Raw genomic sequence first — 16171 nt, forward strand, 5'->3', positions numbered from 1 at the left:
AAATGTTTAATGTTTTATATTACGAGTCTCAGTAATTATTATTCAGGTCTTAATATTTGTGAAAAGGACTTAGTGGTCCCAACATTTACTGGGGTGGGTTTTGGAGCAGGGGGAGGAAGTACGGGTTTCCCCAAACACCATGATGTTTTTGTTGAACAGATTCCCCGCCCAGAAGCCAGCTTGATTAATAGGCTTGGCTGAGTGTCGAGCGGGGAACACTCCAGAAAAGGCCACAGTCCAGGATCAGGTAGGTTTAGTGGTTGTTGGAGGTAGAGATCGCCGGGGGTGGTGGGTACAGCATGGTTGAGAGGGTCGGGAGTGATTGCAGGGGGTTGCAGATCGGGGGCAGGTCGGACGGAGTTCATGGGGGGTCAGGGAGAGATTGGAGGGGGGTCGATGATTGCAGGGTAGATTGAGGATTGGTGATAAGGAGGGTTGGTGATGGGGGTGTCTGAAGAAGATTGGAGGGGGATTTGGTGTTTGTGGGAGAGATCAGTGATAGGGGGTCGGTGTCGGGGAGTGATCGGAGCAGGGTTAAAGATAGAAACATAGAAAATAGGTGCAGGAGTAGGCCATTCAGCCCTTCGAGCCTGCACCACCATTCAATAAGATCATGGCTGATCATTCCCTCAGTACCCCTTTCCTGTTTTCTCTCCATACCCCTTGATCCCCTTAGCTGTAAGGGCCATATCTAACTCCCTCTTGAATATATCCAATGAACTGGCATCAACAACTCTCTGCGGCAGGGAATTCCACAGGTTAACAACTCTCTGAGTGAAAAGGTTTCTCCTCATCTCAGTCCTAAATGGCCTACCCCTTATCCTGAGAAGATCGAGGGCAGAGATGGGTGAGGGGTTGGTAAGTGTCAAAGATTGGGGGGGTTTGGGACAGATTGGAGGGGGAGAGGGCGGTGACCGCAGGAGAAATTGGGGATTGGTGATGGCTAGGTCGGTGATGGGTTTTTACAGGTAAGCTTGTTGGGTCGGGCCTGTTCCTCCTGGCCCACAAGAAGTGCTGTAAAGGCATTTACCTGATGGATCTGGCCTTTTTCGCCTCCTTTTAACTGCCAGGTTCCCTGAGGCATAGGAGACCCAGCCAATGTGGGTTAAAAATAGAAATCTTGTTTACATTAAGGCACGCAGTCTCCTTAAAAGGTTTCAACAACCGACCCACCTCCTGAGAACGGATTGATCGCCCTCCACCCCCCGTCCTGCCTCTGTTAAAACTCAAAGTGGGCCATTTCGAGGCAGATTGAGTCCTTGTTTCAGATTTTTAACATTTTAACTTTGTACCTGACCCATGTCCACCCATTTATGGGGGTTGAAATTACCCCATTAACAAAATCATGCTGTGTGAATATGAAGACTTACCAGAGGGCCAATGTTAAATACAAAGTCACGTATATTGTGATTTTTATTATGGGAGCCCTATATACCCGAGAGATGATAAAATTTACACAGAAAGAGGCCATTCTGCTCACCATGCTGATGCTGGATCTTCAGCTGGAATAGCCCAGACAATTCCCATTTCCCCAGCCTGTTCATTTATCCTTTTCAAATATTTATCCAATTCCCTTTTAAATTATGCTTTAGTCTAATAAACCTTTGTGGGGAAACATTTCTTCTAACATCTTCCTTTGTTCTTCCATTGATAACCCTCAGTCTAGGCCTCTTGTTACTGATTTGCCAACCAGCGGAAACAATCTTCAACTAGTTAACCTCTCAAAACCTTTCAGTGAAAATAATTTTTAATTGCTAGTAGTGGACTTTTTACCTACATTAAAAAAATGAAATATGTAAATATATTCAAATTAATAACTTTATACACAGTTGCCCAGTGAAAGTAAGCTTGTTGATTTGAATCCTTTAACTCTTCAAGAGTTGAGGAAATTAGTACTGACAATTTCAGTAATTTAACATACCTTGCTGGATTTAACCAGTCTTCTATTTGATTTACTCATTTCCAAGAAGCGCTGCTTAAAAATTGCCCTGTTAAAAGTTCTACAAAATAAAGCAATTAGTTTTCTGTTTATAATGGTACTTCAAGCCGTGACTTTAACAGCTGCTGCAAGAATGTTTTTGTTCCTGTTACTGACTGTTGTGACTGGGGGTCACATGCACCTTCCCATTAATGTCAACTTCACAATTTATCAGTGTCATCATAAAGTGATTGAAGCTCCAAATACAGTTGTTACAGGTCAGGGGTTTTAAGCCATTTCTCTTTCAATCTTGCGCCAGTGGCTCCCTGAAGTGAGCCTCCTATTTGGAGAACCAGGAATGAGTTGCCTGACTCAGAGCCAACATTTCCCTCATTTGCTGCCACACTGAATATTTCTGTCAGGACCCAACAGGTCAAATACAATAATCCAATTATTTTCTAAGGAATAATTTATTACCAAGGAAACAGGTAAATACTACCACAATGCAGGTTAACTCCTTCTTTGCAGTTCAGAAACAGCTTTACATTTTCCATCTTCCACCCTCCATAAATTTGAACTGATCCAGAACTTTGCTGCCTGTATCCTAACTTGCATTAAGTCCTGCTAACCCATCACCCCAGTGCTCGCTGACCTACATTGGCTCCCGGTCACTGAATGCCTCCATTTTTAAATTATCATCCTCATGTTCAAATCCCTCCATGGCCTCACCACTTCCTGTCTCTGTACCCTCCACCTGCCCTCCACCCCTCCGAGAATTCTACATTCCTCCAACTCTGGCCTCTTGTCCATCCTTCACTTCCTAACAGTTGGGGGGAACTTCTGTGGTCTCTGTTTACTAAGATCTTTCACATATCCCCCAATCCCTTTGTCCCACTATGGGTGGTTGTGCCATCAGCCAGCTTGGCCCTAAGCTCTGGGGCCTAGCTCATCCTTTAAGACTCTCCTTAAAACCTACCTCTTTGATCAAGCTTTTGGGCACATGTTCTAACGTCTCCTTCTTTAGCTTGGTGTCAGTTTTTGCCTGAATATGCTCCTGTGAAGTGCCTTTGGTTACACTGCGTTAAAAGCGCTATATAAATGTAAGTTTTTGTATCTCAAAATACAAGTGCCTTGGGATGAAAGTCTCTGCTTTCCCTTGGTAAATAAAATGTGGCCTCAGACTATGTCCCTTGGGTTAAGTTGTTACACAGAATGCATGATCCCAACATGGGCATGGAGTTTGATTTATCCAAACGTATCTCAGTCAGAACTGCTATGCACTGAAAGTTGTTTGTGTCTGTGTCAGTTGGGCACTCCCCGCTGTGTTCCTGATGCCAGTTTAGCCCTGCCGATTCGGGCGATGGAGAAGGCATCCCGCCCAATGTTCCCTTTCAGCCGTGCAGCTGTCTGGAGGTCCAATCAGGCCGCTTGTTGGCTTTACAATAGGAAAAAGCGTGCATGTGCGGAAATTTGAATGGGCCGCACATCCTGTTAAAGGGGCCACTCACCCAAAAATTAATTAAAGGGAGCATTGGTCCCGCCACAGGAGGCCTCGTCAATATTCAAATCTCAGGGTCTGATAACGTCACTTGGACCCCCATGTGATTTTAACTCAGGATTGTGCCTCCACAGGCTTCATTTTATCCCTCCAAATTGGGATTTCCTTCACCTATACTAGACATTGCCCCTCGCTCAGCCTTGACAAAGGATGACAAATATTTAAAATCCATCCAGAACCGTAACCCTGTCCGAAACAATATTTGCCCCCATATGCAGGCACTGCCCTTTAAGTGAACTTGACCTGCTAGCCAGGTTTCACATCTGTTGTTAGCAGAAAGTCAAAGCTATGTTGGCAGCTTATGGCAATTTTTCAAATCAGCTGAATCTGCAAAATTGGGCAGTCACTTCAGTGCCCTGTGCATCATCATGGCCCTGGCAGGCAACCGTTCCTTGCCCGCAGTTTGCTTGGATCACAAAATTGGTACTGTGCTGAAAAAGTTCTTTCTGATCTTTCTCCTGAATGGCCCAGTCCTAATTTTAAGATTGTTCCTTTAGTCTTCATTGTCCCACCAGAGAAAATAGTTCTTCCATATCTAGTACAAAAGCAGGGAGGTCCTGCTGCAACTGTGCAGGGTATTGGTGAGGCCGCACCTGGAGTACTGCGTGAAGTTTTGGTCACCTTACTTAAGGAAGGATATACTAGCTTTGGAGGGGGTACAGAGACGATTCACTCGGCTGATTCCGGAGATGAGGGGGTTACCTTATGATGATAGATTGAGTAGACTGGGTCTTTACTCGTTGGTGTTCAGAAGGATGAGGGGTGATCTTATAGAAACATTTAAAATAATGAAAGGGATAGACAAGATAGAGGCAGAGAGGTTGTTTCCACTGGTCGGGGAGACTAGAACTAGGGGGCATAGCCTCAAAATATGGGGGAGCCAATTTAAAACCGAGTTGAGAAGGAATTTCTTCTCCCAGAGGGTTGTGAATCTGTGGAATTCTCTGCCCAAGGAAGTAGTTGAGGCTAGCTCATTGAATGTATTCAAGTCACAGATAGATAGATTTTTAACCAATAAGGGAATTAAGGGTTGTGGGGAGCGGGCGGGTAAGTGGAGCTGAGTCCACGGCCAGATCAGCCATGATCTTGTTGAATGGCGGAGCAGGCTCGAGGGGCTAGATGGCCTACTCCTGTTCCTAATTCTTATGTTCTTATGTTCTTATACCCTATCAAATCCTTTTAAAATTTGAAACATCTATATCAGTTCACCCCTTAATCTTCTAAATTCAGGGACTACAAGCTAGGTTTATGCAGCCTATACTCATAATTTAACGATTTTGCTCTGGTATCATTCTGATGAATCTGTGTTGCACCTCCTCCAAGGCCAATGTATCTTTCCTGAGATGCGGTGCTCAGACCTGAACACAGTATTCCAGATGGGGTCTAACCAAGACTCTGTAGCATAACTTCCACCACTTTGTATTCCAGCCCCATTGAGATAAAGGTTATCATTCCATTAGCCTTTTAAATTATTTTTTGTACCTGTCCACTAGCTTTTAGTGATTTGTGCATGTGAACCCCTAAATCTCCCTGCTCCTCCACATAAGAACATAAGAACTAAGAGCAGAAGTAGGCCATTTGACCTCTCAAGTCTGCTCCGCCATTTAATAAGATCATGGCTGATCTGATCATGGACTCAGCTCCACTTCCCTGCCCACTCCCCATAACACTTTATTCCCTTATCGCTCAAAAATCTGTCTATCTCCGCCTTAAATATATTCAATGACCCAGCCTCTACAGCTCTCTGGGGCAGAGAATTCCACAGATTTACAACCCTCTGAGAGAAGAAATTCCTCCTCTTCTCAGTTTTAAATGGGCGGCTTCTTATTCTGAGACAATGGGCCCAAATTTCACCAACCCCTTTATCCGGCGCACTTACCTGACATGCACCGACTTTCTGCTCCTAAAACAGCGCCGAAAATGTAGCTCCTTATTCTCCCCGCTCCGTGGACTGTCCTAGGGCTTGGCATGGCGTGGGAATCACAGTGGGGGGTGGAGCTACAGCCCTGCGCCGAAAACAGTGCCGGCAGCTGCGCGCGTGCGCACTAGAGCGGTCGCGCATGCGCAGTAGTGCTGCCCCATAATTGTGATGATGATGCCTACAGAACGTGTCCAGCCCCTAACCCAGGCCGAATGGCCTGCCGCCAAGGCCGGCCGCTGAGGGCTGCAAGAAACAGGTTGGTGCGACTGAGTTTTGATTGGGGCGAGAGAGGGTGGGGGAGAGGTTGGTCGTTTTTGGCTGCAGTCTAGTGGTTTGGACCGAGGATAGCTTGTCGTGTAGCGACGTCGCTTGCCATGCTGGACTGGCTTTGCGTTCGTTTGGTTGGGTGGCGGTCTTGTCATGTTAAAGAAGCACATATACAGTGACAGCCATGTGCTTAACCTACATCCCATCCTGTGTATCAATAAATAACCAGCAACATGCAGTTAGGTTGTATTACAAATAATTTATGTGTGAAAGCTCTTTGAAGATGTCAGTGTGCAAAGATGCTTAGAATCATAGTGCCGTGTATTGCGCTGGACCTCGGTGTCTTTCCACACATGGCCCGCCTGGCTCTAGCACACTTGCTGACCGTTGAGCATGCGCCCAAGTCAGTCCAATCTCTGAACTCCTAAATGGAGTCACGTGCGGTCCCTCACGCGAGGGAGCCAAAGCCCCATGCCTCTGCCAGGTTTCAGGCTGCCGTTTTTGATCAAAAACCCGAAAAATGGGCAAAAAGGGAAAAAATTCCCGCCCGAAAAGGGTTGAAAGTCGGTGGGGTGGCAGCCGCGTTCTCCCTCCCCTATCCCAGGCCGAAGGGACTCCCGCACAGCCAGCCGTGCTGAGTTTAGTTGAAGGTAGGATTTACTTCAACTCTTTATTTGTTAATTTAATTATTCAGTTCTTTAGTTTTTATTGAATGATTGTTACTGCTTGTGCTTTGTTTGGTGTTTGGTGGTGCTTGAAATGTTGTTTAGGTGCAGGGTTCCTTCTATTTTATTTGTTAATTAATTGCTTATTACTTTTTGTGCTTTGTTTGGTGCTTGGTGGTGCTTTAAATGTAGTTACTTGCACCGATTCCTTAACTGTAAGTAAGGTCTTTCTGTGCAGTCAAAAGTAAACACATATGCTGCCCTAAGTTAGTTTAGTACAACTTTTTTCTGGCCAAATTGGCATAAATGGTGTAAGTGGCTGGGAACGCCCCCTTTTGAAAAAAAAACTGGCGGAACAAAAAACCTAACTAACTCACTTATACTGGCACAAATTAAATGGCCATATTTACAACTAAAAAGTACACCAGAAAAATCAAGTTACAAAAAAAAACCGGTGCAACTCATGGGGAAATTTGGGCCCATGTCCCCTAGTTTTAGTTTCCCCTATAAGTGTAAATATCCTCTCTGCATCCACCTTGTCGAGCCCCCTCATCATCTTATATGTTTCGATAAGATCACCTTTCATACTTCTGAACTCCAATGAGCCCAATTTACTCAACCTATCCTCATAAGTCAACCCCCTCATCTTCAGAACAAACCTAGTGAACGTTCTCTGAACAGCCTCCAATGCAAGTATATAGAAACATAGAAACATAGAAAATAGGTGCAGGAGTAGGCCATTCAGCCCTTCGAGCCTGCACCGCCATTCAATGAGTGCATGGCTGAACATGCAACTTTAGTACCCCATTCCTGCTTTCTCGCCATACCCCTTGATCCCCCTCGTAGTAAGGACTACATCTAACTCCATTTTGAATATATTTAGTGAATTGGCCTCAACAACTTCCTGTGGGAGAGAATTCCACAGGTTCACCACTCTCTGGGTGAAGAAGTTTCTCCTCATCTCGGTCCTAAATAACTTACCCCTTATCCTTAGACTGTGACCCCTGGTTCTGGACTTCTCCAACATTGGGAACATTCTTCCTGCATCTAACCTGTCTAAACCCGTCAGAATTTTAAATGTTTCTATGCGATCCCCTCTCATTCTTCTGAACTCCAGTGAATACAAGCCCAGTTGATCCAGTCTTTCTTGATATGTCAGTTCTGCCATCCCGGGAATCAGTCTGGTGAACCTTCGCTGCACTCCCTCAATAGCAAGAATGTCCTTCCTCAAATTAGGAGACCAAAACTGTACACAATACTCCAGGTGTGGCCTCACCAAGGCCCTGTACAACTGTAGTAACACCTCCCTGCCCCTGTACTCAAATCCCCTCGCTATGAAGGCCAACATGCCATTTGCTTTCTTAACCACCTGCTGTACCTGCATGCCAACCTTCAATGACTGATGTACCATGACACCCAGGTCTCGTTGCACCTCCCCTTTTCCTAATCTGTCACCATTCAGATAATAGTCTGTCTCTCTGTTTTTACCACCACAGTGGATAACCTCATATTTATCCACATTATACTTCATCTGCCATGCATTTGCCCACTCACCTAACCTATCCAAGTCACTCTGCAGCCTCATAGCATCCTCCTTGCAGCTCACACTGCCACCCAACTTAGTTTCATCCGCAAATTTGGAGATACTACATTTAATCCCCTCGTCTAAATCATTAATGTCCTGCCTTAAATACGGAGACCAAAACTGTACGCAGTACTCCAGGTGTGATCTCACCAATACTCTGTACAGTTGTAGCAGGACTTCTCTGGTTTTATACTATCCCTCTTGCAATAAAGGCCATCATTTCATTTGCCCTCCTGATTACTTGCTGTACCTGCATACTCCAGTTCCTAGCTTCTCACCATTTAGAAAATACTCTGATCTATATCTTAGTTCCAAAGTTGATGACCTCACACGACCCCACAATGAAATTCTTCTGCCATAATTTTGCCTACTCACTTAATCTATTAATGTTCCTTTGCCACTTTCTGCTCCCATCTACACTATTTGCTGTTGTCTACAAACTTGTATGTCCAGCTCTCTACTTCATCTAAGTAATTGATAAATATAGTGAAAAGCTGATGTCCCAGTACTGATCCCTGGGTGACTCCACTAGTCACATCCTGCCAATTGGAGTACATACCCATTATCTCTGCTCTCTGTCTCCTACCTTCTAACCAATTCCCTACCCATGGTAATAGGTTATGTCTAATTCCATGCACTTTCATTTTTGTTAACAGTCACAGGGTTATGTCCCTTGGTTATCGTACCTTGTCTCAGATGTGTGACACCGAACTTACCACTCCTTCTAATGATTCTATTGTGGAAGAAGAACGTCTTCTGATTGGCTGTGGCCTGCTGGGGTTCAACATTTAGGATCTAGAGTGTGAATATCCTCGGAGTTCTCGTAACTTTGCCGCAGCTCTTCCGCTGAAGTTCCGGTGGACCAGTGGGAGAAACCCCCTTCAGAAATTTACAGTCCCCATAGTGCCAAATAAGACCGGACTGGTTTAGACAACGGGATTTGTTTTAGGGTATCCTGCCAGACAGAAATAGGAAACAGTGGTCAGAAGATCTTCTCAATGAGAGAAAAACAGTAAAAAGTTAGAGTTGAGTTTAAGGTCCAGGAGAATAAGCTAAACTGTTGGACCAATTAGAGGATATGAGTAGGTTGATTAACAAGTTTTGAGGATAGCTAAAGACCATTACCATAAGCTATATCAGTAGGAGAGGATAAGAGGAGTCAGTGCTAATAGTGAACATTGACACCAAAATGGACAATTATCAATGTTAGGGAATTGTAGAGTCAGCAGATCAGTTTAGTGAAATTGAGGGAGAAAGTGCTTTAGCCGCAGCATGTCAAGGTAAAGTGATCCTTTGGGCTTAAAGGAAAGAAATATCACGATGAACATATTCCTTTAGGTTTTTGCCATTTCTCCGGAGTACCCCAGCGGAAATTCTAGCTTGTCATCTTTTAGGTCAGGTATTAAACTGAAGCTCCTTTTTCCTGTTCAGAAGGATGTAAAAGATGCCATGCCAATGTTTGAAGAAGAGTCTGCAGTTCTCCCCATGTCCTGGCCAACATTCCTCCTCCAACCAACCACACCACCACCACTAAAAACACATTAGCCGGTCATTGGCCTCATTTGTTATTTGTGGGATCTTGCGGATTAGTTGCTGCATTTGTCTACAAAAACAAAAGTGACTGCACCTCAAATAGTAATCCAATGACTCTGGAACTCTGAGAACATGATTAGGCAAATGCAAGTTCTTCTGAAACAATTATTTGTAAAAATTATTTTATGGGAAAGAAAACTTTAAAAGCGTTATGTTCTTTCACAGAAAGTACTAATTCAGTCTGTTTTTACACTACAGTATGACCACTATGCTCGTTCTTATATTATTGGCTTGGGTGTTTGTTTAGAGAACTTGTCCAAACCTCTGACTTGGCCTGAGTTCAGCTCAACATTGGGTCTGGTTTGTCCACCTGCGTTGTGCAGGCAAGTGGCCGATCTTGTCATGGCTGCTGCTTCTATTGAGTAAACATTAGCGGAGTTCCTGTGGAGACTTGTATAAACAAGATTAGGCTCAGACCTCCTCAAGCTCGCAGCTTCATAGATCCTTTTTTTGTTGCCTTAAAAACAGGATGTGCCAGTTGTACTGGGACTGATGTTTCACTCATTTTAGCTGAGAGGTTGCTGAGAGTACAGAAAGATCTGTCACAACCAAGCTCAATGTGTTTTCATTGAGGTAATAGAACCCAATAGAATGGTTAAAACAGCGTGAAAGTCTTTTGTGGAACTTGTAAGATTAGTGTTTGAGGGTAGGAAGATTGGCAAACGCTGGTCCAATTTTATTCTTCATAACGCATGAGTTTCAATATTCTTGATTGAATCATAGAATCTTATAGCACAGAAGGAGGCCACTTGGCCTATCGTGCCTGTGCCGACTCTTTGAAAGAGCTATCCAATTAGTCCCACTTTCCCTGCTCTTTCATCATTGTCCTGCTATTTTTTTCCTTTTCAAGTATTTATCCAATTCTCTTTTGAATGTTATTATTGAATCTGCTTCCACCACCCTTTCAGGCAGTTCATTCCAGATCATAGCAACTCACTGCGCAAAAAGGAATTCTCCTCATTTCCACTCTTAGATCTGTGCCCTCTGGTTACTGCCCTTCCTGCAGTGGAAACAGTTTCTCCTTACTTACTCTATCAAAACCCCTCATGATTTTGAACACCTCTTTAAATCTCCCCATAACCTTCTCTGCTCTAAGAAGAACAATCCAAGCTTAAAGTAACTTCTCTCAATAAATGAAGTCTTTCATTCCTGGTCCCATTCTTGTATATCTCCTCTGCACCCTCTCCAAAGCCTTGACATCCTTCCTAAAGTGTGGTGCCCTGAATTGGACAAAATATTTTAAACTGAGGCCTAGCCAGTGATTTATAAAGGCTTAGCATAACTTCCTTGCTCTTGTACTCTATGCCTCTATTTATAAAGCCGAGGACCCTGTGAGCTTTTTTAAAAGCTTTATCAATTTGTCCTGCCACCTTCAAAGATTTGTGTACATACATCCCAAGTCTCTGTTTCTGCACTCCCAATAAACAAAATATTTGCCACTTTTTAGGAACAATCACAACAAGTTGGAATTTGTAGTGACATGATGGACCAGTCAGCCTATTATTGGCGAGTTAGAAATGCAACAACATATCACAATCCTTAAACCAGCCTATATTGTTTGGCACTATAGCATAGATATTGCTCAGAGCTAAACTGAACTCCAGCAGCAAATATGCAGTTATGTCCAGAACATTGGAAGTATGGTTTAATATTCACTTAACACATTGTGTGCCTCCTTTTTTTTAGGGTGTCAGCCTTGTCTCAGTCTCACCTCTGAGTCAGAAAGTTGTGGGATCAAGCCCAACTCCAAAGACTTGAGCACATAACCGAGGCTGAGAGTGCTGCATTGTCAGAAGTACCGGCTTTCAGATAAGATGCTAAACCAAGACCCCATCTGCCCTTTCAGGTGGACATAAAAGATCCGATGCCACTATTTGAAGAGTAGGAGAGCTCTCCTCAATCTTTATGGTAGAGGACACGAATAATATTCCAACAGTGGATAGTCAAGAGGCTATGGGGGAGGGGGGAGGGAGGAACTTAACACAATCACAATCACTGAGGAGGTGGTACTCAGTAAGATAATGGGACTAAAGACGGATAATCCCCTGGACCTGATGGCTTGCATCCTAGGGTCTTAAGAGAAGTAGCGGCAGGGATAGTGGATGCATTGGTTATAATTTACCAAAATTCTCTGGATTCTGGGGAAGTTGGAAAACTGCAAATTTAGCGCCCCTATTTAAAAAAGGAGGCAGACAAAAAGCAGGAAACTATAGACAAGTTAGCCTAACATCTGTGGTTGCGAAGATGTTGGAGTCCATTATTAAAGAAGCAGTAGCAGGACATTTGGAAAAGCAAAATTCGGTCAGGCAGAGTCAGCATGGATTTATGAAGGGGAAGTCATGTTTGACAAATTTGCTAGAATCTTTTGAGGATGTAACGAACAGGGTGGATAAAGGGGAACCAGTGGATGTGGCGTCTTTGTATTTCCAGAAAGCATTTGACAAGGTGCCACATAAAAGGTTACTGCACAACATAAAAGATCACGGGGTTGGAGGTAATATATTAGCATGGATAGAGGATTGGCTAACGAACAGAAAACAGGGAGTAGGGATAAATGGTTCATTTTCGGTTTGGCAATCAGTAACCAGTGGGGTGCTGCAGGGATCAGTGCTGGGACCCCAACTATTTACAATCTATATTAACGACTTAGAGGAAGGGACTGAGCGTAACGTAGCCAAGTTTGCCGACGATACAAAGATGGGAGAAAAAGCAATGTGTGAGGAGGACACACAAAATCTGCAAAAGGACACAGACAGGCTAAGTGAGTGGGCAAAAATTTGGCAGATGCAGTATAATGTTGGAAAGTATGAGGTCATGCACTTTGGCAGAAAAAAATCAAAGAGCAAGTTATTATTTAAATGGAGAAAGATTGCAAAGTGCTGCAGTACAGTGGGACCTGGGGGTACTTGTGCATGCAACATAAAAGGTTAGTATGAAGGTACAGCAAGTGATCAGGAAGGCCAATGGAATCTTGGCCTTTCTTGCAAAGGGGATGGAGTATAAAAGCAGGGAAGTCTTGCTACAGCTATACAGGGTATTGGTAAGGCCACACCTGGAATATTCCGTGCAGTTTTGCTTTCCATATTTATGAAAGGCAGTTCAGAGAAGGTTCACAAAGTTGATTCCAGAGATGAGAGGTTTGACTTATGAGGAAAGGTTGAGTAGGTTGGGCATATATTCATTGGAATTCAGAAGAATGAGAGGTGATCTTATTGAAACATATAAGATTATGAGGGGGCTTGACAGGATGGATGCAGAGAGGATGTTTCTGCTGATAGGGGAGTCTAGAACTAGAGGGCATAATCTTAGAATAAGGGGCCGCCCATTTAAAACTGAGATGAGGAGAAATTTCTTCTCTCAGAGGGTTGTAAATCTGTGGAATTCACTGCCTCAGAGAACTGCGGAAGCTGGGACATTGAATAAATTTAAGACAGAAATAAACAGTTTATTAAACGATAAGGGAATAAGGGGTTATGGAGAGTGGGAAGGGAAGTGGACCTGAGTCCATGATCGGATCAGCCATGATCGTATTAAATGGCGGAGCAGGCTCGAGGAGCCGTATGGTCTTCTCCTGCTCCTGTTTCTTAAGTTCTTATATTCTTATGTCCTGGCCAACATTTATCCCTCACCAACACCTAAAACAGACAATCTAGTCGTTTATCTAATTATGGGACTTTGCGATACGCAATTTTTGGCAGCTACGTTTCCTACATTATAACAATGACTACACTTCAAAGTACTTAATTGACTGTAAAGTGCTGAGGTCATGAAAGGCTCTATAGAAATGCTAGCTCTTTCTTTTGCATGTTGTTTTTGTATCAACACTTTTAACGGGGAGTTTGGCGCCTTCGTGGTAGCACACCAACCTCTGAGCCAGAAGGTGCGGGGTTTGAATCCTGCTCCAGACAGTCCTGTCGAGTGGATACTGGAGCTCTAACTGTGAATACTGAGTTGACATCCTGTCCGTTACTCATGTCTGATGGGTATGTCACTGTAATACCCTTCTGCAATATGGGACTATCCATCCTATCGACTGTGAAATGATGTTCACCTTAGCCTGTGAATCTTTTACGCTATTCTCCAAGGGAGGAGTGTGAAGCTATGAAAACAACAAGCACGTGGGACATTCTTGTGAGCACCATTTGGGTCAACAGTTGAAAGTTTTTGAAATCTTTAATCTGTCTTATGTTTTTCAGGGGTCCATCCAAGAACTGACAATTAAGTCAGACCCACGGGCGAGTGAGGAACAATGTTATGAGGCCGAACCAGATGTAAGTTAACTTTCCATTTCAGTGTGCCCCTCTCAAGACTGATTTAACATGCTCTTTTTACCACTGGATTTTTATTTGTGGATATTGCTTTGCCACAGGAATCTTCTGGTGATGCCAGTGGTGATGGTAGCGGTCATTATATTCCTCAGGAACAGGGAGGCATTAAACCCCAAATTCAGCACATTACTCCACGTCCTGTGAGTGACAATATAAGATTACTGTTCTGTTTTGGAGTTTCTTTTCTCTTTCTTTACTCTTGATGCCTTTGGCTTCTGTGGTCCAAACTATTCTCATTGTTGAGCTGTAGCTTGCTCACATCTAGGTAATTAGGATACAGTAGTGTAATGGTTATGTTACTGGATTAGTAATGCAGAGGCTTAATCATCTAACAGACTAATCATCCAGAGAACGTGAGTTTAAATCCCACTATGGCAGTTTGAAAATTTGAAAAACTTGGTTTCAATAATAGTGACCATGAAGCTGTTAGAATTGTCGTAAAATGGTTCACTAACATCCTTTAGAGAATAAAATTTGCCATTCTTACCTGGTCTGGCAGGTCCTACACCATTTGGTTGATTCTTAAGTGCCCATTAATCAACGGTTCAAGAAGAAGGTCTAACACCATTGTCTCAGAGCAACTAGGGATGGACAATAAATGCTGAGCTTGCCAGCGAAGCTCAGGGAATGACCAGAGAAGTCGCTTCAAATTATTTCAGTGACATTGTGCTAAATGTGGCAGTTCTTTTCTTTTTTTTACTATTTACGTAAACTAACTAGCCTGACTACCTCTCTTCGACGGTGAAAGACAGATTCCCCACTTTGAACAAAACAAGTAGATCAAATAGTATTGCGACCAAGTAAATTTAAATAACTTATTTTTTAAGGCTACCAATGAAATGAATTGAATGACTTGACCTATTTGTTGTTGATCAGGCACAGGCACATACAGTCAAGTTAAGCGGAGACATGATGTCTGTGAGGGAAATTGATTTGTAATGCGTTACGTACTGTGACAGAATTGAGGAAGCTAATACCATGCTAAATCTTAGACAAAAATGTTGAGAATACACTCAACGAGCGTGTTACAATCAGATGATGAAACAATTTTATCACACTTTTATTTCTGAATTTGTGAAATGTTACATTATATCTGGAGGTAGTGAGTATTTCATTAATAATTTTATGTTTAGCATGATGATATCGGGACACAAATCAGTAGCGCTTATACCAACTGCTTATACCAACGCCCGAAAACAGGCCCAGACCAGAATATACTGTGCTCTGTTTTCAGTTCTGGGAACTGGATTCAAATCGGGGGCAGATTGACGGGATGGAATATGCCTGAATGTGGCTTGTTTGGCAACCCAACTCCTACTGGGTGCTGGTCTATAGCACAAACAGCCCATAAATTAACATTTATTTGCACCAGGTTGGAAGTCTGAGTTTTGCACCAATGTTAAACTTGCAGTGTTAATCTGGATTCAACTTGACTATAGGGTGAAGCAAATTCCCAGAGTCAGAAGGGAGGGAATCAAGCTCCATGAGTTTTTGTTGTAAGTGGCGATATTGGCTCAGTTGGTAGCACTCTCACCTCTGAGTTAGAAGGTTTGCAGGTTCGAGCTCCACTCCAGAGAAGTGAGCACACAATCTAGGCTGACACTTCAGTGCAGTACTGAGGGAGTGCTGCACTGTCGAAGGTGCCATCTTTTGGATGAGAAATTAAACTGAGGCCCTCTCTGCCCTCTTGGGTAAAATATCTTATGGCACTATTCAAAGACCAGGTGAGTTCTCCCGATGAATTGATCAATATTTAATCCCTCAACCAATATCACTAAAAATACGGTAATCTTCTTATTATCACATTGCTGTTTGTGGGAGCTTGCTGTGCGCAAATTGGCTGCTGCATTCCTACAGTACAATAGTGACTACACTTTAAAAGTTCTTCATTGGTTGTGAGGCACTTTGGGACATCCTGAGGTTGTGATTGTGCTATATAAATTAAATTAAATCCAATGTGATTTCAAACATAGGCCGAGAATTCCAGGGGTTTAGAGCTGGCCATTAAGATCCGTTTTGTTGAACAAATGTTGCTGCCAGCGCTCACTGTAGATAATGGAAATGAGGCAGATCAGTGAGTGTGCAACGCTGATTTGACGCTTGATCTGCCATTTTTGACGTCACCGCTCCAGTTACCGCCCTCTCTTAATCACGACCAGCTGACCAAGTGTTCAGCAGCAGGAAGGAGTCCCCAGCAGCAATATTTAAAGGGATCATCAGCAAAAACTTGCAGCTGACATGGTTTCTCAGTTTTACTGTCTCTGTCGAAGTTTCTGCAAATCTTGCAGCTTTCTAAACTTGCTTCAAGTTCCTGGGCTGACTTGAAGTATTGGTGC

The 16171-nt window shown here is 43.4% G+C and overlaps 1 protein-coding gene across 4 annotated transcripts in view; it reads left to right on the forward strand.

Moving 5' to 3' along the window:
• The window catches only part of LOC139273519 (collagen alpha-1(XV) chain-like), a 539503-nt gene that overhangs the window by 234185 nt on the left and 289147 nt on the right, over positions 1-16171 (forward strand). For all 4 annotated transcript variants that reach the window (XM_070890449.1, XM_070890476.1, XM_070890459.1 and 1 more), the window contains exons 4-5: positions 13704-13778; positions 13877-13975. In XM_070890449.1, the coding sequence (XP_070746550.1) occupies positions 13704-13778; positions 13877-13975 (174 nt within the window). The remainder of the gene's footprint in view (positions 1-13703; positions 13779-13876; positions 13976-16171) is intronic.

Source organism: Pristiophorus japonicus, chromosome 1 (assembly GCF_044704955.1).
Source record: "Pristiophorus japonicus isolate sPriJap1 chromosome 1, sPriJap1.hap1, whole genome shotgun sequence".
Lineage (NCBI taxonomy): Eukaryota > Metazoa > Chordata > Chondrichthyes > Pristiophoridae > Pristiophorus > Pristiophorus japonicus.